This window comes from Bos indicus x Bos taurus, chromosome 24, assembly GCF_003369695.1.
Source record: "Bos indicus x Bos taurus breed Angus x Brahman F1 hybrid chromosome 24, Bos_hybrid_MaternalHap_v2.0, whole genome shotgun sequence".
Classification (NCBI taxonomy): Eukaryota; Metazoa; Chordata; class Mammalia; order Artiodactyla; family Bovidae; genus Bos; species Bos indicus x Bos taurus.
In genome coordinates, this window is record NC_040099.1 from 10,993,398 (window position 1) to 11,018,423 (window position 25,026).

The following is a 25,026-nucleotide window of genomic DNA, read 5'->3' on the forward strand; positions in this document are numbered from 1 at the left end:
AAATATTACACCATTTTACGTAAAGGACTTGAGCGTTCTTGACTTCGGGAATCAGCTCCCCACAGATGCAGCTGGACAACTGTATACACGAATGATGACTGTTGCTCTGCTCTGGCTACGAGTTACTTAATGCTGCTTGACTTGGGAACATATTAGATTTCATGGCCTACGAATTAAAATGAAGTAGAAAGGCATTCTTGGATTTTAGAATTCAAAAATATATAATCATTAGTGAAAGTCAGTGAATTATCTTTGGCTACAAAAAAGATATCCTTTTAACAATTTTAATCACAAGAACTGTTTTCCTGGAAGGTCTGGAAGTCCCAAAATATATACTGAGTGGATTACTGTTTGAGGTATATTACTCTCAGCAGTTTAAAAAGAAGTTTATATTTAAAATACCCTTTAAGGTTTTTCTTTGGCATTAAGAACACATTTGAGAACAAAAATATAAAACTAAGAAAGACATCAAAGTAATTTGGAGTAATTAAAGGTAATGAGTAGGGGTGAAGCATATTCCAGCCTTCACCCTCAATTTGTTTTAAAAAGCAAAATCTAAACATTAATTAATTTTAACCATTTTGTTATCGTCAATGAAAAGTATATGCTTTCTTAGGCATGTGTTTGCTATTTGTTTTCCATCATCAGTAGGAATGTGACTGACAAAAATAATCTTACTGGGGATCTTTAGAAATAGGGGGAAGCCACTTGTTTATTGTGGTACTTTTTTACTTCCTTTACTTCCTTTCCTGTTTGACCCTGGTTCCCCCACAACTGTAGGTTGCTTTACCTGCAACCTACAGTTTAGGAACTGATATACATTTCTGAGCTTTCTGCCCACTTTCTCCTGTTGCCATGGCACATAAATGCTTTTCTCTTCATCTTTCTTTCATCTTATTTACTACACTTGAATGTTTTCAACTGGCTTCATCAAAGTAGCAGATGTGTAATTCCAAAACCCATGGTTTTGAAATGAATGAGGCATCATTCATTTCCTGTCTATTCCCATAAATACTCTGCTGTGTAGAGTATTTGCTCTTTGCTAAGTAGATTCCCAACCCTGTCCCTTTTTGTCTTCTGAATATTATCATGTCCACCACTCCAGAGCCTTTTAGTTTTCAAGCTCCATGCCAGAATGCTACAGCAAAAACATGTTCACAAAAGATCAATATGTTTCTGTTGTAACATTCTGGTATCAAACTTGAAAATTAACATATAGCTTTGGTGTCAAGCAGGCCTTTGATAAAAGTCCATTCTTTCCTGATATTAGCTGCGTGATATTTGCCCAGTAGTTACAACTTGGACAAGTCACTTAATCTGAACCTAGCCATATGTGATAGTGATAGCCAACTTCTGTGCTCACAGTGGGGACTAGAGAGATCAAAGAGATTCGGGAATCATGTACGGAGATGAGCAACAGGCCAGGCACTTGCTGTTGTGCAACAGAGATGTGTTCATAGTTATCCTGTGACCTACAAGAACATTCATGCAAAATTCTGTGAACACAGCAAGTGAAGACGTTGTGTTTCTCCCCTGAGGGAAAACCAAGAATGAAGTTAGGTAATAAGCAAAGTAGAAGGCATATCAAGCTTATGGCAAGACCTATGCCTAACAATGAAATGGGAGAGAAAAAAAAACAGTAAAGTAAGATGATGGTCTGAATGCAGAATATCAGCTGACCTTCCCAGTAATTCTCTGGAATAAGTCTTTTCCCACTAGCAGATTATCTCAGACACGAAATAATCTCTCTGTGGTCAACATGATAATCTGGGTTGAGTAGTACTCCCATCTATCTTCAAAGCCTTTGCACTTTCTCTCATGCTGTCAGCTTAGAACTTCATAGACGTTCTAATAGAGATAAAAGCTGAGAACTCAGGTAAAAGTTGCTAGAACCCAGAAAGACACATCAGGAAATTTAGATTTATATACTTTAGTTTCTGAAACTTTTTTATATGGTCTGCTAGAAACAAAAATAATTGCAGCAGAAAGTTTAACCAACAAAGACTTCTCATTAAGAAGTCAAACCGAGTTAAGACACAGAAAGCAAAGGTGAGTATCCAAAGAATTGTGATGGGTGGACTGTTGGAAGCAGTTGAAAATGAGAAATACGCCACACAAAGTGGGGCGCTGGGATGGAGCAAATGTTCAACTGAGCACAGAAGGATGGAAGAAGTGACGGCATAAGAGTAATGAGGGTATGAAGAAGGGTAGAATTAGACGTAAGAATTAGATGTTATTTTCATTTAAGTCAGTACCTTAGAAGACAAAATATTTCAAAATTCTCAATTCTCTTTCTTTCATATAAGTACAATGGATCTTGTCATATATTATCTACATCTTACAATTATTTATTATGCTCTGTTGTAAATGTATTTTCAAACTTGCCTTCTGACCTTCAATTACAGTGTTTAGGAAAAGTGAAACCTGAGAACCCATGGGTGCCTCAGCCCATGGGGACAATACCCATTTAGGATATTAATATCTTATGAAGTTTGTTGTATTTCCCAGTCTTGCCTGGGGCTGAGAATAAATGGGAAGTCTTTTAGAAGGTTAGACAGTTTAACATTTCAATGACTTGGGAGAATATTAATTTCTAACTACTTGAGCATGTATAAAAAATAAATTTTAACTTTTACGGAGAAGAAGTATTAACTGCTCTTCAGTGGCTATGGAGATAATCCCTGTATTAAAAGGAATATTTTCTGCCTAAGTAAGCACAAGATTATATATTTTAAAATGCTTTATCACATGTCTTTCTGTCATATGAACTATACGTCTGAGTGGAGACAAAAGAAAAGATTTAGGCCTAGTTGGAGCCTAGACATGCACATGTATCGTGCTTGTTCATGAATTTATACTCCACTTCACAAATATGAGTTAACCATTTAGTACATGACTTTGACATAGTTATACAATGTTGCGCATACAAGTAAACATACATTTCCTCATGGAACTTAGAATTAAAGTAAAGTGAAAGTGAAGTCACTCAGTCATGTTCGACTCTTTGCGACCACATGGACTGTAGCCCACCAGGCTCCTCCGTCCATGGGATTTTCCAGGCAAGAATACTGGAGTGGGGTGCCATTTCCTTCTCCAAGGGATCTTCCTGACCCAGGGATAGAACCCCGGTCTCCTGCACTGTAGGCAGATGCTTTACCATCTGCTCCACCAGGGAAGTCCTTAGAATTAAATGGGTGGACAAATATTCATCAAATAAAGACAACTGTATGTAAAAGAAAAACAGTGATAATTATTCCAAAAGAGGAAAATATGATCTTACAAGGATATATTAGAGCTTCCTCGTGGCTCAATTGGGAGAGAATCTGCCTGGTAATGCAGGAGACCCAGGTTCAATCCCTACGTCGGGAAGATCCCCTGGAAAAGGAAATGGCTACCCATTCCAGTATTCTTGCCTGGGAAATCCCATGTACAGAGGAGCCTGGCAGGCTACCATTCACAGGGTTGCAGCAGTTAGACACAACTTAGTGATTCCACCACCACCACCAAGGATATATTAACCTATTAGGGGAAACAGATCAGAAGCAGAAGAAGTAACAGGATAACTGAAGCCTGAGGGTCAAGAGGTGAGATGAAAGAGTATTCTGGGCACAGTCAACCAGCGAACAAAAGTGTGAGACCAACATGGGGGAAGAGTAAAGACAGACATGGGAGGGAAGCCAGGAGACGTAGGCACTAGCAAGTGTTAAGGAGAGCATGGTATGATCAGATTTGTTTTTAGAAGAAAAGTCATTCTGATTAGACTAAGGAGGCAGGGAAGAGTAGGTGTGAGAAAGGAAGTTGGAACACTCTTAGAGCAGAAAATGTGTAATGTTGACCTACATTTCTGATTGTAGAATTCAGTTTCCTAACATTCGATTTCAACATTTTCCGAGTATCCCAGTGTGTAGGAAATAGTGCTGGGTACCGGCCAAATATAGCAAGAGTGATCCCCACATCCCAGCAGCTCCCTGTGGAGGCTATATATACACATATAAATATAGTACAAATCGTCATGCGACTCGCTGTAAGAAAATACAGGCATGCATGGGTGCCAAGAAGCAGGCAGACCGGGAGAGTACCAGTCTCTAAAGATGTAGAAAAATTTAGAAGTTCACACTGTAAGTTAGTAAACTCTTCTTTTTCTAATTTTTTTTTTTTTTGTATTGGGGTATAGCCGATTAACAATGCTGTGATAGTTCAGATGAATAGAGAAGGGACTCAGCCATACATATACACGTGTTCATTCTCCCCCAAGCCCTTTTCCCATCCAGGCTGCCACAGAACATTGAGCAGAGTTCCTTGTGCTATACAGTAGGTCCTTGTTGGTGATCCTTTTTAAATACGGCAGCGTGCACATGTCCATCCCAAACTCCCTAACTGTCCCTTCAGTGAACTCTTTTTCCAACCTTCACTGTGGTGTGTGTCAGATACACATCTAGACATTTAACCTGGAACATGGTTTTTATTGAATCACCTTGGCAGTATTTTGGTCCTACTTTTCTAACCCACTTCCCACAGGCTAACAACAGAATTATTTGCCCAGAACTTGATAGAATTCTGCAGATGTAATCTGATGACCACAAAATAGTACTAAGTTCTAAATAAGGCTACTTCTACTAAAGAACAACTTTTTCCATTCACGTATTAACATATTAAACATTCAGTCTGGGGCTCATTTTAAACCACAGTCATGTAAATTACCTTCCAGTCGGTTTTCCCCATGCTTAAAAATCTGTAAAGGATTTTTAAGGTGCATATGTAAACCAGTTAACTATCACTTTCTTAAGTGTACCCCATTGTTTATAGACTACTTCCAAAAAGTAAATGTCTGAGTATCACTTAATTCAACAATAATTTTTACAGAGCACAGATTTTCTAAAGCTATAAGCCCTAGAAGGGCAGTGATGCTGTTCCACACAGATATACCTAAAGCAAAAGAACAATACTCGACAGTATGATTTCAATAAATGTTTGTTAAATTGACAAACAGGTAAGATACTATGGTGATATGCAGATAGCTCTTGCCATTAAGTTCAATAACTTAAATAAGAAAAAGCAATTATTATATAATGCAATAGTTACAGAGCATTATAACATATGCTAAGAATATATGGATGGAAATGTTTAGCCAGGATGCTCAGAGAATGCCTCACAGAAGAGATGACAGTGAGGTAAGAGGTGATGGATGAACCAGCCTTCACCAAGAAATATTATTTGCTCTATGGTCTTTATAAACATTCAGAATGTATTAGTCATAAAAGGCTGTCTGAATCTTCACTACTCAATGCGGCAGCCACGGATGGTGAATGAGTATTTGAAATGCGGCTATCACTATTTCAGATTGCTCTAAGTGTAAAATGTACATGTGATGTTAAAGACAATTTTTAAGTAAAATATAATAATAACTGATTACATGTTAAGATTACAATAGTTTGTTCATACTGCTTTAATATATTGTTAGCATTTATTTCACTTTAAAAACTATTTTTTCTAACGAGGTTCCCTTGAAAAGTTAAAATCACACATGTGATTCACATGTGTTTCTTCTGGACAGTCGATTTAAACAAAAGATTTGAAAATACCAGAAAAATCGTAATTGCATATGGTCTTATGATTATAGTAGGGGATTTAATTACCAAATGACATATTGAATAGTGAAATAGCTATCATACTACAATTATTACTCTATTAGGTATAAGTGAAAAACAACCTAAATGAAAAATTGTTATTAGCATAATCAGAATACAAGTTCAGTAATTAATTATAAATAATTATTCACATCAATGGGCAAATAGAACCTAGCTTTTTAATAACTTCTACCTCCCCCTACTTCAAGTTTCCTTCTCTCCAAAATGGAGATAATATTGAAAGAAAGTATTTCACAGTAACTTTATGAAGATTAAGTGAATTTATATTTGCATCATGCTTAAACAGTGCTACACAAAGTAAGCACTATCTGATTTGGTTTAAAATGTCATTTTTTCTGAATTTCTATAATAAATTCTTACACACTCCAGTTCCTATTTCTTTGGTCTTGCTAAAATTTGAATCATATAACTGATGCACAGAATGAAACATACACTTTACCATTCACACACATATGATTTTGATAACCCTAGTTAATTTAGTTGATGTGTTTGATTAGCTACTCTCTTCCATTTAGTGGAATAACAGATACTGGGCCTATTCATGAAGAGCATAAAATGTAAAACAAATGTAGTAACATAAGTAGAATGCAATAAGTACTATTCACCAGTTCACCCCAAAATATTTTTTCTTCTGGGTGCCCTATGCTAGGCTTTGAGAACATAATGGTTTTACAAAAGAGAGATTAAGATCATTACTTTCAAGGTTTTTTTTTAAATTTGAGCACGATAAACATTTACCAACTATGATACCCACTACAAAGGAAACACACTGGTTTTGTAATAAAGAACTGTGGGCATGAGGAGCACCTAATTTAATCAGGACATTCCCTCTTTCAAAGTAATACTGAACTGGGGCACTAAGAATAGTAAGAATCCAACAGTTAGAGGAAGCTGGAAGAAGGTCTCAGGAACAGGGTGGCACATTTGAACTTCATGGAAAGAAAGGCCAGGTGGTTCTTCCTACTGGGTGAGTGAGGGATCAGTGTAATATCATCGAGACATGAGCAGGTGTCAGCAGGTGCCTTGCTTTGTGGGCTTGAGGAACATCTGGATTTTATGTAAGTATATTTAATGCTTCTGAGATATTTCAAGCAATGAAATAATTTGTTTTAAAAAGTGAAATGACAGGAAAAATACAGGGCTACTAGTGAAGTCAGGCTGTGATCACAGAGAGATGTCATTGGAAATGACACCTAAGAAAAGACGGAAAGGATGAGAGAAGTCAGCTTACCACTTTGTCTGGATCTATGTGCTGTGTAATCAGATATATGCAGATTCCCAGAAGAGAGGGCCCACGTTTGGATTTGCACTTATGAACCCACACTTCCCAGGTAGCTCAGTGGGAAAGAATTCGCCTGCCAATTCAGGAGACACGGGTTCGATCCCTGGGTCAGGAAGATCGCCTGGAGGAGGAAATGGCAACCCACTCCAGTATTCTTGCCTGGAGAATCCCATGGACAGAGGAGCCTGGTGGGCTACAGTCCATGGGATCTTAAAGTTGGACACGACTGAGCTTGCATGCATACGCACAGCCTAGGCAGAGTCACCTATTACTTATACTCACAAAGAATAAAGAGCTGTAATTAATAAAATCCAAGTGTATGATTCAGATAGATATCAAACATAGCATTTTTAACTGAAATTTAAACTGCATTTTAGCAAAGCTTCTATGAAATCTCTACTACAATAATTTTTTTTTTCCTCTTTAGGCTGGATCTCAAATAAAGGCCTAAAACTGTAGAATATTTTGAAATGGGAATATTCAGGTCCAACAGAAATACAAATTAGGGATAATGACAAAAATCAAATGTTCTTTTCTACTACTGAGTATACCCAAACACCCATGGATTCATTTGGTATCATGTATGATATATGCCTTGTCTATGTCAGATCACGATTTTCTGAGATGCTACATATATACAATGATGAAACACTGCTCAGTCATTGCCTCCAAAAGCAGGAGTCCACCAGACGAGATAGATGAGTAGACAATCTGGTTTGCATTCATCAGCCAGGAAAGATGCTTTAAGATTGTTTTGCTGCCTTAGGAACAGCACCCCACTTGGACTCAGGAGCAAAGCAGGTTAAGTGCTGAATACAAAAAGGAGTTACTGCTTGTTGGATTCCGGGGAGAGGTATTCCAAGCAAGAGAACAAAGCTTTTAAGAAGACGTACAAAACAAAAGAGGATGAGTCTGACAAAGTGCTGCTTTGCAATCTGACTAAAGACACTATGAGTGGAAAGAGAGAGGTTCACCTGAGAGGGAGCAGTCAGGTCATAGAAAGAAGGTGATTCTAGTCTGTAGGCAATGGGGAGCCACAGAAATTTTAAGCTGGGCATGTTGCAATCACATCTGCTTTTAAAAAGCTTACTCTGTGTTTCCATTAGGTTGGAGCTGATAGAGACTAAGGGAGCTGCCATTAATTCGGGGGGTGGGCGGGGGGAGATGGACCCTGGCCAAAATCAGGTAGAGTATTAAGGGAGCGAAAGACACAGATTCAAGAATCAAAGTGAAATTAACAGCACTTAGGGGCTGACTGGCTACAGAGGATGGGACAGAAGAGTGCAGGCTGACCAATTCCACTCAAAAAACACACAAGGAGGGACCAAATCAAGAGAAGAGGCAGGGACACAGGAAGATTGTTCAGTGCATGATAATTTCAGACTTCTCGTGTCAGCAGTCTGGCAGAACAATGTTCTAGTTCTGTTTAAGATCCAAGCCAGAGATTTGCAAATCATGTGCATATATGAGATACTGCCTTCCAGGCCTCACGACAGGAAGAAGTCTAATCGCAACTGAAATTGATCTTACCATTCCCTAAAACGAGTATCACAAAGTTCCTCTCCAATAACTATGTGAGTTAGAATTATTTCACTTAAGGCTCATGTGAGACAGAAAAACTGACCTAAGTACAATATTTGCCTAAAGACAGCTAGTGTATTTTGGTTGCCATGAAGAATAAGCTCACATTTAACATACTCCCAAGCTTGAGAGAACACATTTAAGATTGTCTGAGTGGAGGACACTTTAAATTAGACAGAGTTCACCAAAGTCCTAAAGCCACTAGGTGAAACAATCTAAAATAGACCTGCCATATATACAGATCAACAGGTGGTTCCCAGAGGCACACAAGTCTTTCAAACTAGAAAATACTTATGGAAAAATATCTTATAAAGGATATCCCCAAGGAAGTCTGGGCTGTGTTTAGGTCTTGGCTCTGACACCTTATAATGTTGTGCATGTCTCCTCTAATATACAATTTTCTCATGCAAAATGTAGGCATGGTGGTGGCTTAGTTGCTCAGTTGTGTCCAATTCTTGCGACCCCATGGACTGTAGCCTGCCAGGTTCCTCTGTCCAGGGATTCTCCAGGCAAGAATACTGGAGTGGGTTGCCATTCCCTTCTCCAGGGGATCTTCCTCACCCAGGAATCAAACCTGGGTCTCCTGCATTGCAGGCAGATGCTTTACTGACTGAGCTACGAGTGAGCGCTAACGTCTAGCACTTAGTACCATCTCATTCAATGCGATTCTTTTTTTAGTATGTTTGCACTTGTTTGAAAGAGGAACACAGCTGCTGCTCTAAGTAGGCCACTGGAATCTGCCTGTTATTATCACTAGGTCTGCTACGTTGTTATGTTTTATCTTTACAGATCACAATGCAGATTCATCTTTTACATATAGTCCTCACTTTTTTCTTTGCAATTTAATATTTTTACTTAAGTACTACTATCATTTATAAAGCCAGGAAAATATTTTATTATTGTACTAAATTATGAGTGGTCTCCACAGTTAAGAGCAGAGGAAAATACTGTTAAGGTCTTTTCAAGGAAGAAAAGTGAAAAGAAGCATGAAACCTAAACATCCAGCTGCCAAACTTGGACACACTAATTTCATGAGGTGGACAGTGATTTCCACAAATGCCTTCTAAAAACTAAAGGTGGGCCAGTCTAACTAATCTCCGTTGTGTCTGAGGAACCGAGAGCTAGAAGGGATGTTATAGAACTTGAGGTTCTTGGACCTAAAGATCCAAATAGGGAAAAAACAAAAATTAATATAAATGCATATAACTTAATATAAATATAAGCAACTAACAAGGGATTTAATCTCCAAACAGCTCAATCAAAAAAATGGGCAGATCTAAATAGACATTTCTCCAAAGAAGACATACAGATGGCCAAGAGGCATGTGAAAGTAAGTCAGACAAATATCAAGTAATAGCACTTACATGTGGAATCTAATTTTAAAGTGATGCAAATGAACTTATTTATAAAACAGACTCACAGATCTCAAAATCAAACTTATGATTACCAAAGGGGAAACACAGGGATAAGGGATAAAATAGGGGATTGGGATTAATATATACACACTATAAAAGAGAGAACCAACAAGGACCTACTGTACAGCACAGGGAATTCCGCTCAGTATTCTGTAATAAGCTATATGGGAAAAGAATCTGAAAAAGAATGGACATAGATAGATGTAAAAACTGATTCGCTTTGTTATACACCTGAAGCAACATCGTAAGTCAAAAAAACAGTACTCCAATAAAATTAAAAAAACACACATGAAGGAAAATATTTATCTTCTAGGTTATCCAGCTACTATAAAATAAACATACAAATTACCTTTTATTAACATGTTTTGAAATCTGGTAAAGAAATAATAAGCAGTTTGCAATGGTCCAATCTTTTTCAAAACTGACTCTAGTCCTTTACATTATATTCAGAATTTAATTGGGAGTTACTTGCCATTTCTAATGAATTTCTAAGTTTTGGCCATCTATATGAAGCTATAGGAAAAAAATAGCTAGTGCTCATCTAGATTTGGTTAGCTGAAGGTAATAACTTCCATTTTCATGAGATTATTTCCACAGTGTATTAGTAAGTAGGTCTTACCTTGGTTAATAGGTTGAGAACTTGCTTTATCAATAATACTTAAAATTTACTGAATGCTCACTAGATGGTTGGCATGTGAATTATCATTTAATATCCACAACAGCCTTATGAGTTTAGCTATATTATTTTCTCCTTTGAGATTAAGAAGCTAGCCTTAGAAGAACTAATGCTCCCCCTGGTGAAGAGCTCGTATATGTTCAACCAACCAGTTGAGTCACTCAGTTCTGTCTGACTCTTTGCGACCCCATGGAATGCAGCACGCCAGGCTTCCCTGTCTATCACCAACTCCCAGAGCTTGCTCAAACTCATAGTATATGTTGGAGGCAGGCATAAAAGCTAGGTTTTACCTAACTTCATAAATCTTGCTTTTAAATATTATACAATTATGATTCTCATTGCTAAATTCTGCTTTTACAAAACTATAAATGAATTTACAAATTATATTAAACCCCAAGAAAACACAAGAGTACAGGCTCAGATGCAATATTAAATGCTTACTGTCCTTGCTGTAGGTAACTATACTTTGCCTTCACAGAATGTAAAAGAATAAATCCATTACCCAATGCCCATGTTGGACACCTTCCAATTTTTAAAAGGATGCTGCATAATCTCTTATAAAACTGCAATTCTAATATGAGTTATAAATCAAGCTTAACCACATAATAAAGTAATCATGGAAAAGTACAATTACATATGTAAATTCTTCTTGGGAAATTTTGCATTGCTGAAATTGCAATCTTTTAAGCTTTGCAAATAATAAAATGTAGTTTAAATCTTTTCTGAAAAGAGGCAGGATGTAAAGTCATCATTTCTTTTTTTTATGCCCTCATATTCATTGGTCTTTTAAAAAAAAATTATGACGTATTTCAAACACACAGGTAAGAATAAAGACTAACATAAAGAATGTTCATGTCTTAAGGAGTTAAGTATTAGATTCCACTGAAGGCCATGATTTCTAAAATAAGCATATTGTCAAAATAACATAGAAAAGATTCTCTCTAGTCTAATAGAGACTCCTGAACTCAAACAAATAGGCTGGAGCATATGGCAAATGTTTTTTAAAATCTTAAAAAAAAAAAAAAAACCATTTTAAACAGAAGCCATTTATCTTCACTGGTGTTTACAAAATAAAAATTGACAATTTCAGTTTTAAACATATCACTGGGAAGTGTGGCCAATGGTCATTCCTCTGTGAGCCAAACACCATGGGTTAGAATATCTGCGTGTATCCTCAGAATGTATGAAAAGTTCTGACCACTGGCAGTTGTGACTGCTCTTACAGAAAAAGCATCGCAAATGGTACCTACCCAATAAGGTCAAGACACAGGCCAGAATCGCGATCAGCGCTCCGGTGCTGAGGCCAGCAGGGAGGACGTAGGCCTCAGCGTTGCAGGTCTGGGCGACCCCGTCTGCGTCACAGTCACAGACGCGGATGGTGAGGGTGTTGGTGCTGCTGAGTGAAGGCGACCCGCTGTCCACGATGAAGATTGGCAGGTAATAGACAGACTGCTCCTGTCTCCGGAAACCATTTCTCCTGGTGAGAATTGAGGCTGTGTTGTCTACAGTGAAGAGAGCAAAAGTATAGAATACAAGATTTCTGATGGACCCTGTCCTACCAAATTTCATCTGACTTAAAGTCACTCTCTTTAGCTTCTTTTGAGCCATATTTCCAAATACTGGTTCATTTGGATACATTTTTTAAAACTTACAACGTGCTACATGGTTAAGACCAAAGAAACAGTTATAAAGTAAAACTGAACAGAAAACTGTTTATACATCATTTATCATATTAAAAGTGTATACTAGATATAATTTTTACAATCTTAAATTTCAAACCATATGCTTATAGAAAGGGTAATAATGATTAACAGGTTAAATACTTTTTGCAATGTCATTGAAGAAATAGGTGAAATTTTCAATCCACCCTTTCTTTGACAATTTCTAAGCCCAATACAGAAACAAGTAGAATAAGCCACTCTTATTTTAATTAAAAAGAGTATGCAAAGATATTCAAAACAGAAATTGTTATATAATTTTTAAAAATCTATACGGTCCATAGCATTACCAAAACATCATGTATATAACATTTTATCAGTCATAAATTAGGCCATTTGAAATTAATTTATATTCAGTATTTTATTTCATCTAAACAATTAGTTACTGTGGAACTTTTAACAGTGGTAAGTCTGAATGACATAGCTGTATGATATAATTTTAATTTCTATATCAGAAATAGACTTTAAGTTACCTTACCTTAATTAATAAAGGAATTTCTGTGATTTTAAAATTTATAGCAATTAATTAAAATACAATGGAAAAGAGGGAATGCCAGGACCAGAATTTTATCTACTGTGCTTTAATATACAGTGTTATCAAAGAATTAACAATACTCTAATCAAAGAGCCAGCTGACATCTACTATCTCTAACAGCCCAGAAGAGCATACACTCATGAGACTGGAATTACAAATGTAGCAGGAAGAAAAGTGTTTGGTGTTCAGCTGGTAGGTTTCTATAAAAACAAATCTTTTATTTTAAAATGTATGAATTCAAGAGCGTTCATTTAAAAACACATGGAGTTGAAGGATATTATGTTGAGCATGTTTCTGTAACTTAACACACACACACCTCTAGTCTGCCTCCCAACTGATCAGATGTTATACATATTTATGATTTGATACACAAAGGTTTTTCAAAGTTGTAGATTTGTAATCTAACGTGCCTGGCATCAAATAACACACACACACAACAAATTGGGGAGTACATGCTAAAATGTCCAATATCTGATATGTGATTTTTAAATTTATAGTAATGTTCCTATGATTGGGAAAGAGATCATAAAGTTCACCGTGTTCTCTATGTACCCTCTAAAACGCAAGCCAACATATGAACTGCTCTTCCTTCTTCCTGGTCCTTATGTTTTCCTCCAGGATTCCCATAAGCAAGGGCTTGACTTGGGAAAACCTTTTAATTGTGTGGCTGGATGAATTCCTGGAAAATCCAACCCTTTTCGTTCTGTGCTGGTCCACAATCATGGTGGTACTGGCTGATGACATGTGGGGGAAATATTTAAGGCCCTCTGAGGCCTAAACTCCCCTCTGTGCAAGTGCTGAGAATGGCCTTTTCCAACTATGATGAAGGCAGAGAGTCTGGGATTACCCACACAGAGAATGTGCTTCCTTTTATGTTGCTAACGGGAAAAGGCAGTATCCTCATTAAGCAGAGAGCAGCATCAGAAAAAATATTTTCAAGAATTTTTGAGGCCAAAGCTGAATTTTCTCCAGTAAAACAGTTGGTGGCTTCAGATAAAAGCACTTGCAACGTCCATTGTCTGAAAGCAAGTCTTTTTACTAAGTCAGATTGGACTAACACATTCTACGTTTGGTTTTTCTGAAACTTGATTCACATATTAAAACTGAAAAATTACATTTTCTGTATTGTTGGGATATATACTCCTCTCTGGTGGCTCAGACAGGAAAGAATCTGCCTGTAATGTGAGAGACCTGGGTTCAATCCCTGGGTTGGGAATATCCCCTGGAGAAGGAAATGGCAATCCACTCCAGTATTCTTGCCTGGAGAGTCCCATGAAGAAAGAAGTCTAGCAGGCTATAATCCACGTGGTTGCAAAGAGTTGGACACAACTGAGCAACTAACACTTTGAACTTTTGATATCTCCTCTCTCTGTTTACACACACACACACACACACACACACATCACAGTTAGATAATAAATAGCAAGTTCTCATACTTCCTTGAAAAGTTTTTACGATTGTCTATATACTATCTATTGGAGAAGGAAATAGCAACCCACTCAAGTATTCTTGCCTGGAAAATTACATGGACAGAGGAGCCTGGCAGGCTATAGTCCATGGGATCACATAAGAATCAAACACAACTTAGTGACTAAATACACTATCTATATGGCTATAAGTGTGTGTGTTTATATAATTGAGCAAAACCAGAAAGTAGCTACAGATGTTTGAAAACTATTTCTATAATGACCTTTATAAAACTGCTTTTCTTTGAAGCAGAGAAATGGGATTTGGAATGACAGGGAATTCGTTATTCCTTTTAAATTCTGTATTTCTTTGCATTAAGAGTATATTGTTTCCATGGATTACTTTTATGCTAAAAATGAAACAGTAACTGATGTTGACACTGAAAATACCATGTCAAAGGTGATTTAGGTTGAAATGTGTTAAGTCCAATTACTTTTCTAATGTCTCAAGTTATACCTAGGTAATATAATCCTTACTAAGGCATTTAGCTGACCCTCAACTGATTAGATACTCTGGATAAAGAGCTTTGTATACAAAAAGGAAGCAAATAGCCAGAAATAAAAGACAGAGATGAATCCATCTTCTCCCCTCTTTGGATTTAGGCCTAAAATGATTTAAGTAGCAGTTTCTTCTTCATGACAGAAAATCCATAGATAAAAATTACTTGAGGGGCTCATTTCCCTTTAATTAATGTCCTTGCTGTTATGAAAAAGAAAAAAAAAAATCCCCATCAGCATTCCTGAGTGAGAAAAAGCCCTCTTGTTCAGAAAGCTCCTACCTGTTGCTTCCTCTGGTGACAACAGTTAAACCTTACCTTTGTTGTCTTTCAGTGAAAAGTTGTGGTTGTTCGTTGCATCCGTTGTTAAGCTGAAATAAAACTGGTGGCCGTTGGCTGGCTCGTCTTTATCGACAGCACTGACTTTCTGGATAACCTAGGAATAGACAGTGTTAAAGCATGACAGCATGCTGTGCGCTCTGTGTTCTAAGCAGAGAACAGAGCAGCTTAACACTGGTGATAAATACCATCCTGCGCAGTGAGCTGGGGAAGGGTCAGGAGTACTGAAATGAGGACTTCCCTGGTGGCTAAGATGGTAAAGAATCTGCCCACAGTGTGGGAGACCTGGGTTTAGGGAAGATCCCCTGCAGAAGGAAATGGCAACCCACTCCAGTATTCTCACCTGGAAAACCCCATGAACAGAGAAGTCTGATGGGCTAGAGTCCACGGAATCGCAAAAAGTCAGACACAACTGAGTAACTAACATACATACAGATACGAATGCAATCTAAAAAGGGCTCTGAAAATCAACTCATGTTCTTTTCAAAATTCGTATTTGAACTGACTTTTGTGAACCTCAGAAATAGCTGGTTACCTTATCAGAAACATCACAAGACACTGACAATATGGATAAGCAGACCAAACCACAAGGAGCTACTACTACCACTGCGAAGTTACTTCAGTCATGTCCGACTCTGTGCGACCCCATAGACGGCAGACCACCAGGCACCCCCGTCTACACTCCACTAAATTCATGGAACTTCAAAGTATGTAAGCCCCGCTGTGTAACGTGGGAAATGGCCCAATCGAGCTTCACATGCTATATTTCTCTTTAAAAAAGCCTAAGCCCTTAACATCTACCATGGCTTTTACAATGCTTGCCTTTCTTCTGGAGGAATTTTTTCATCATCCCAATTAAACCAGAATTTGAAAGTTCCTTTAATATTAGTTTATACTATACATCAAAGTGTTAGTTTTGCTGAAACATGCTGATGATATTTCATCTTAAAGCTGGCAGGATTTCAAAGGCAAGTACCACTGGGTATTTTTAAAGAAATCACGAACAAGGAGGCTGGTATTCTGAAGCCTCTTACCTGGCCTGGCTGGGCGTTTTCACAAACAGTGGTCTCATAGTCCATGGCAAACTCAGGGGCATTGTCATTGATGTCAAGGATAGTGATTGCTACGTAGCCTCTTCCCACTTGAGATGGATTCTCTAGTAAAGAGGAAAAGATTTTCTCATTTACAGGCACGCCTAGTTCTATTGTACTTTGCTTTGAATGTGCTTTGTAGAGATTGTGTGTTCTACAAGTTGAAGGTGTATGCCAACTCTTTTTTTTTTTTGCACTCAGACAATTCATTCAGTGGATTTACATTTATATATATCAAAAAATAGTTTTGCGTAGCTTCAGAGTTCCAATACATTTTTTTGTCAACAACTCTGTTCAGAACACAGTTTATTAAAAAAATATTTTTTGAACCAAGGCTTATTTTGTCATCTCCAGATCTCCAGAGGAGAATGAATCTGATAAGAGGATTGGGTTATATCCTCTGGGTATATGAGTGAAGCATAAGACTGAGTCACAATCATGTCTTACCAAGTGATTGGGTACACCTATTAACAACTTTTAGGCTAGAGAAATCTATTCGAAATTCGTGCCATCATTTTCCCATTTCTAGTATGTTATTAATGCTTCTTTTTTCTTACTTCATTATTTTATTTTTTTATTTTATACTTTTTTTATTTTATAAGGTGTATGCCAACTCTTCATCAAACATGTGCATCAGGCCCATTTCTGCAATAATACTGGCTCACCTACCTCATGTCTCTGTCACATTTTGGTAATTCTCAAAATATTTCAAAACTTATATTTATTATGTGTTATGGTACAGATGATACCACCCTTATGGCAGAAAGTGAAGAAGAACTAAAGAGCCTCTTGATGAAAGTGAAAGAGGAGAGTGAAAAAGTTGGCTTAAAGCTCAACATTCAGAAAACTAAGATCATGGCATCTGGTCCCATCACTTCATGGCAGATAGATGGGGAAACAGTGGAAACAATGGCTGACTTTATTTTTCTGGGCTCCAAAATCACTGCAGATGGTGATTGCAGCCATCAAATTAAAAGACACTTACTCCTTGGAAGGAAAGTTATGACCAACCTAGAAAGCATATTCAAAAGCAGAGACATTACTTTGCCAACAAAGGTCCGTCTAGTTAAGGCTATGGTTTTTCCAGTGGTCATGTATGAATGTGACAGTTGGACTGTGAAGAAAGCTGAGCGCCAAAGAATTGATGCTTTTGAACTGTGGTGTTGGAGAAGACTGAGAGTTCCTTAGACTGCAAGGAAATCCAAGCACTCCATCCTAAAGGAGATCAGTCCTGGGTGTTCATTGCAAGGACTGATGTTGAAGCTGAAACTCCAATATTTGGCCACCTGATGTGAAGAGCTGACTCATCTGAAAAGACCCTGATGCTGGGAAAGACTGAAAGCAGGAGGAGAGGGGGATGACAGAGGGTGAGATGGCTGGATGGCATCACCGACTCGATGGACATGGGTTTGGGCAAACTCCAGGAGTTGGTGATGGACAGGGAGGCCTGGCGTGCTGCGGTTCATGGGGTCACAAAGAGTCAGACGCAACTGAGTGACTGAACTGAACTGAACTGATGGTGACCTCTGATGTTGCTAATATTCTTACATCTGAAGGTTCAGATGACAGCAGTCTTTAGCATTAAAATATTTCTTAAGGTGTCAGCATTGTTTCTCTAGACATAATGCTATTTATTGCACACCTTACAGAGTACTGATTAGTATAAGTGTCATATGCACTGAAAAACAAAACGTGACTCATCACTGTAATACTCACTTTAGTGCACGTGGCTGGCATTGAACCTGCAACCTCTGATCCCTGCTTGTGCTTAGACTAAAGCTATTACTCCAATGCCATCTTTCTTAAACTTATATTATGAACCATTAGAATCAATCAAAAATGTCTGCCTCTAAAGCACAAATCTAATAAGGAAATGACCATGTTTCATGTAAAATCTAGAATCATACATTGCAGATTTTAAAGGCAGCAAGAGAAATTCTGATCCAAATGTCATATACACACAGAGAGTGACAAAGAAGCCATGAATTTAAATATTATTCAATGTTAGAGCTCCTTTTGTATGAATATGTCTATAATATATACATATTACCTGTGTGTGTGTGTATATATATATATACACAGACATCATATTATAAACATGCATACAATGTATTTGTGCATTGTTCTCAAAGTTTTTCTCATCAAGGACCAAAATTAGTTTAATATGAGAATGCACAAACTTGAGTGTCTGGTTAGAGACCAGTTGACTATTTTTGTAAGCTCCTGGACTAACCCATGGCAGCATAGATGCAGCAATGAACTGTGACCACAAGACAAGAAGAAAGCGTCTAAGGGTAAATTAGGCCCATTATTTTATGGTAACTTCATTCCATTAACTTTCTAAGTATTAGCAAACCAAGTTAGAAAATGTAAATATATTTCACACCTTGAAACCAGGGAGTTTCACAATTTTACTGAATTCAAACAAGTATCTAGTAAAATTCAAGTTGAAATTATAAACTCATGGCAGCCCATTCTCCACTCTCAATGTCCTCCATCCTAATTTAATGTTAAACCTTACAACTTACGGCTCTCCATTGCAAGGACTGTGATATTGTGAACAGCGTTTGTCTCTCGATCCAAAGATTTGGCGGTTGTAATAACTCCACTGTTGGCATCGATATTGAAGTATCTCTCCAAATCTGTGTTTCTGTCAATTGAATACCTAATATTAAAAAAAAATAAAAAAGCACTTCAATATTTATGTCTGATTATAATTTGCTCTATTTATTTTGTTAATTGCACATCAAATCACCAAATTCTGCTGACTCCACGATCTGTCACATTAACATAGAATATGCCTAGTTTAAAACTGCATCAGTGTTCTAGTTGATTCATCATCTGCTTGTCAGTAACCTCTGCTTTTCTGTCCAACAGTGCAAAATAAAAACAATCATATAATTAGCATAATTATCTTCAAAGTAGATTTGAATATGCCATTATAAACTCTAAATAGTGGTTCCTAAAAAACATTTACAACATATTTTAGTATCCCTGTTCATGATTAGAGGTCCCTCTAAAATGACATGTATGTAGACAACTCACCCATTCACATGTACTGAGTAACATCTTGTGTTTTAATAACTCCAGCCTGATCGTAACCTTTCTTCTTTTTGTATCTCTTACTCAGGGACCACAGACATGTTTCAAAGCAGAACTGTGCACCGTGCAGAAAAGGGAGCCCTGGTACACTGTTGGTGGGAATGTAAATTGATACAACCACTAGAAAAAACAGTATGGAGGTTTCTTAAAAAAAAAAAAGAACCCACTCCTGGCCATATATATGGAGAAAATCACAATTTGATAAGATACGGATACCCGATATTCACTGCAGCACTATTTACAATAGCAAGACATGGAAGCAGCCTAAATGTCCATCAAAAGAGGAATGGATAAAGATGTGGTGCATACATTCAATAAAGTATTAATCAGCCATAGAAAAGGACAGAATAATGCCATTTGCAGCAACATGGATGAGGCTTAGAGATTGTAATACTGAGTGAAGTCAGATAGACAAATATCAAATGATACAGCTTATAATCTAAAAAAAGTATAAATGAACTTTTATAAAATAGAAGGTAGAGTCACAGATGTAGAAAACAAACTATGGTTACCAGGGGAAAAGCATGGAGGAATAAATTGAGACACTGGGATTGATATATACACAATATTATAAAATGGATAACTGAGTGCCGAAGAATTGATGCTTTTGAACTGTGGTATTGAAGAAGACTCTTGAGAGTCCCTTGGACTGCAAGGAGATCCAACCAGTCCATTCTGAAGGAGATCAGCCCTGGGATTTCTTTGGAAGGAATGATGCTGAAGCTGAAACTCCAGTACTTTGGCCACCTCATGCGAAGAGTTGACTCATTGGAAAAGACTCTGATGCTGGGAGGGATTGAGGGCAGGAGGAGAAGGGGACGACAGAGGATGAGATGGCTGGATGGCATCACTGACTCAATGGACGTGGGTCTCAGTGAACTCCGAGAGTTGGTGATGGACAGGGAGGCCTGGCGTGCTGCGATTCATGGGGTCGCAAAGAGTCAGACACGACTGAGCAACTGAACTGAACTGAATAAGGACCTACTATGTAGTACACGGAACTCTACTCAAAACTCTGTAATGGTCTACATGGGAAAAGGATCTAAAGAAAAAAAAAAATTGGATATATGTATAACTGAACCACTTTGCTATATATCTGAAACAACACTGTAAATCAACTATAATCCAATATAAAATAAAAATCTTTAAAAATACCTCAAATTACATAAACATTTTGGTGTGTTAAAGCCTTTTCTCAAAATATCTGCAATCCAAACATTAGTGAAAAACTACTGCTCTACTTGTATTCTTATTCAATTATGCTTTTTTTTTTGTTCCATATACAAAATTCACCCTTTTCTCATTAATGACTATCTTCAAATGCACTCACAGTCTTTCTACTTGGGTGAAATAAGGACTGTCATTTAAAAACAAATGAATGAACAAATAAACACACACCCAATTTCAGAAAGTATTCTACGTTTCCTGAGTACTTTATTGGTGACTATTAAATAGAATCATGTACTACTACTCAGCTCTATAACAAGATGCCAGGAACATAAAAAGGAAAGAGAAGACATCAAAAAATGTTAGCAAAAAATTGACCACAAACCAGCAAACATTACTGTCTTTAGGCAGCAACAGGTATTTGGGTATTCAGAATATTAGAAAGCTATCTAATGGATCCGTTTTGTGGATGGCATAGGAGACAAGATTACCAGCTAAGAGAGAAAGGAAAAGGTAGTTTGAGGAGGAGAGAGACAATTCCTTTTCTTAGAAGAGACCAAAAATACATATACTAGGGAGAGTATCAGAGAAGGCAGTGGCACCCCACTCCAGTACTCTTGCCTGGAGAATCCCAGGGGGGAGCCTGGTGGGCTGCCATCTATGGGGTCGCATAGAGTTGGCCACGACTGAAGTGACTTAGCAGCAGCAGGGAGAGTATAATGGAATAAGCTACACATTGTGGATTGCTCCTTTGAGACTTATGTCCATTAATTTAATGTGAAGCCAGTCATCCTATTTGTCTGTCTTGCTTGTCTGAAGATGTATGTAAAGGAGAGGGTTGGGTTTAGCCAGTTATCAACAATCAAAGGAGAAGAGGAGGATAGACTCAGATATCTACATAGGAGGAATGATAAAGAAGACCCACGGTCTCTAAACTTGTAAGAGGGAACTGAGGAAATAAGAGAAGGCAGACTGCCATGACATGGTAGCATCACCAAGCGGGAGGACTTTCTCAGGATCCAGAATTGCTGCAGTGGGAGGTAGTGGACAAGAGGGTAGATGCTTGAAGTAGATTTTCAACAGCAGCTCAGGTTAACAAGACAAGGGTATGTTCATAAGAATCTATGACAAAACTGGGGCAAAGAAACAGATCATTAAAGTCAAAAAGACTAAGAAAGTGAGAGGCCAGATACTAATCATCATGCCAAAAGTGATGGTAGAGAAAGACAAAATAATCTGAGTACTAAAAGACTCAACAAATCAGTGTGATTACTGTATATCTGGTGGTGGATAGCAACAGGAAAGGTTTTGAATCAAGTGTGGTGATGCATTCTGCCAAGAGCTGGGAGTTTGGAAGGGAAAAGACAACTACTTTGCAAATGGTAATGGCAGTACAAAGGGTACTCACCCTCACCTCCAGGATCTGTGCTACATGAAACATGAGAGGAAAACTGCATCTCAACTGAATGTCCTTATACCCTCTACTTACCATCTATTTATTGCAGCTAAGTGTCAAATCAAGACATTCTATTTAACCTGTCTGTCCTATCTGCTGACCTCAAGAACATTTTTCCTTGGGTTTGGATCCTATTCTATGTATAAAGCTTTACTGGCAGTACTGTTTATAATAGCCAGGACATGGAAGTAACCTAGATGTCCATCAGCAGATGAATGGATAAGAAAGCTGTAAGCTGTGGTACATATACACAATGGAGTATTACTCAGCCATTAAAAAGAATACATTTGAATCAGTTCTAATGAGGTGGATGAAACTGGAGCCTATTATACAGAGTGAAGTAAGCCAGAAGGAAAAACATCAATACAGTATACTAACGCATATATATGGAATTTAGAAAGATGGTAACAATAACCCGGTGTACGAGACAGCAAATGAGACACTGATGTATAGAACAGTCTTATGGACTCTGTGGGAGAGGGAGAGGGTGGGAAGATTTGGAAGAATGACATTGAAACATGTAAAATATCATGTAAGAAACGAGTTGCCAGTCCAGGTTCGATGCACGATACTGGATGCTTGGGGCTAGTGCACTGGGACGACCCAGAGGGATGGTATGGGGAGGGAGGAGGGAGGAGGGTTCAGGATGGGGAACACATGTATACCTGTGGTGGATTCATTTTGATATATGGCAAAACTAATACAATTATGTAAAGTTTAAAAATAAAATAAAATTAGAAAAAAAAAAAGCTTTACTGGACTCAAAAACATGTGTTTTTCATTAAAAAAAAAAAATTCTTCCATTTGTGTCGATTTCTTTTTGGGCCTCCATTCTGTCAAATCCATTGTTGCTTTCTCTCTTCTTACTTTCTATGTCATCCAAGTTTCCCACAATTGACCACTGACACCTCCTTAAAACACATTTTCCTTTTACCTTTATTAATATCATGTATTCTTTGGTTTTCTCCTACATTACTGCCTGCCCTTTTCAGGACCTCAGTTGGTTTACCCTCTCCTCCGTGATCTTTAATTACTTCCCCCAAAACCTTTCCCACACATCCCCTTCTCTTTGAAAAAAAACATTTTTCCTTCCATCTTATATGGCCCTGTAGATTAAGTCAATTCTATAATTTTGATGACCTGTACATTTATATAAAAATCTCCTTGGCCAACCAGACTTACTGAATTACTTGCTTAGTAGAAGCAGACATAAATAAACAATGTGAACTGAAATGTGACATTCTCAGACTGCTTTTCTGTCTCCTAAGGTCTCCCACATCACCTCCTCCCTCCCTCTTTACCACCTGAGCAAATGACATCACCTGTCACGTGGATGCTCAAGCTAAAAACATAGATTTGTTTCTCTCTCTTGTCCCTGTGTCAATTTGTCAGGATCTACTCTCAAGTGCAGTCATTCCAAGCTACCACATACGAGCTTAGATTCTGCATCATTCTACTTTTTATCAGCGTACTTCCATTCTTACCGTCTCCAATCTACTTTCCACACAACGGCCATGCAAACAAGAACAGACAAATTTTCTGTTACATAGAAAAGCCAGATCTTCTCTGAAATGTTGCTTTAGTCAAACCAGTTTATGCCATTATTTCATATTATTAATATATTCTCTCTATATATACCTGCGACCATATACACATATATTATATATCTAATTCAATGATAATAGAATAATTAATATTAATGTTTGACAAAAGAATATAACTTAATATCCATGCATCAATGGAGTCAATACTAAAAACCCTGAATTGTTCATTTTTTTTTTCAGTCAGCTGTGATAATGTTAGCATATTCAGGAACAAAGTAACTTCTAGATTCTTACAAAGCAAAAAGGCCTTGAACTTGCCACATAGCTCTCTAAATGAGTTCGTGTAATTCCTCACAGACTACAGTTAATAACTAAAACATCTGGCTCTATTATCAATAGTCTCAAAGCTTCCCAGGTTTAGAATAAAGGACATTAAACTCAAGAATTCATTTAATATGTAAAATATCTCCAATTTCTGTTCACCTCATAGAAAAACCCCTAAATCTTTCAGGAACAGAGTTATCACCTATGCCTCTATAAGTTTGGAAAGAATGGGTACTAGAGTTTCTATTATCCAAATATTAATCATTTCTAAATCATAAACTCTGTAGCTTCCACTTATAACTGTGTGGTAGCTCTAGTTTTAACTCACATCTGTTGTTATTTAGTTGCTCAGTCATACCCGACTCTGATCAGATGAACTGTAGCCACTAGGCTCCTCTGTCCGTGGGATTTCACAGGGCAAGAATACTGGAGTGGGTTGCCATTTCCTTCTCCAGGGGATCTTCTCTACCCAGGGATCAAACCCACATCTTCTGCATTGGCCAGTGGTTTCTTTACCACTGACCCACCAGGGAAGCCCTGTAACTCTCATTTAGCTCTCACTAAATAGCCATACACACACACACACACACACACACACACACACAAATATATATGGTATTTGATAATTTGTGAATCATTTGGATATTCTTATGTCTCCCTTTCACTCATTCACATATTCAGCAATTAATCTGGAGAATGTGCCTGTGATAGTCTACTTCAGGAAATATGGTATGTAAGCAAAATATTTTGAAAGACAGCAATTTAAAAGAAGTATTCAGGAGGAAAGCAACAAATTGCTGTGCTCAAGTAAGATGAAGGGAACGAGGGCAAGAGTGGGGAACAGAAAGAGGAATTAACTTGAGAAGAGATGGAGGACTCTGGCAGGGACCAGGAAGAGACAAAGAATAGTTATTCTACTTCTTAACCACAAGGACTTGGGATCCCCAGCATTAAAGGGGCCCCTAGTTTCTACCAGCCCCTCTGGATATGCAAAAAGCAGGAGTTTCTGTATGAGACATTAGTTAATGATAAAGTTACCTAAGGGAAAAAAAAATTCCTTAACCAAGAGAAATAAAATATAGCACTTTTTAGAGTGAGTGGTACAAATTGTCTCTGAATAAGTCTGGGAGGGCTGAGTGAGGCCAAGAGAGAAAAAAACACTCTGAAGAAGTTCAGAGCCACACG

General features: G+C 37.7%; 1 protein-coding gene across 1 annotated transcript in view; it reads right to left on the bottom strand.

Annotated features, from left to right (window-relative positions):
- The window catches only part of CDH7 (cadherin 7), a 147,934-nt gene that overhangs the window by 3,916 nt on the left and 118,992 nt on the right, over positions 1–25,026 (bottom strand). The window contains exons 8-11 of the mRNA XM_027525970.1: positions 18,777–18,913; positions 16,192–16,313; positions 15,137–15,254; positions 11,853–12,104 (exon numbers count right to left, since the gene is read on the bottom strand). Of these exons, the coding sequence (XP_027381771.1) occupies positions 11,853–12,104; positions 15,137–15,254; positions 16,192–16,313; positions 18,777–18,913 (629 nt within the window). The remainder of the gene's footprint in view (positions 1–11,852; positions 12,105–15,136; positions 15,255–16,191; positions 16,314–18,776; positions 18,914–25,026) is intronic.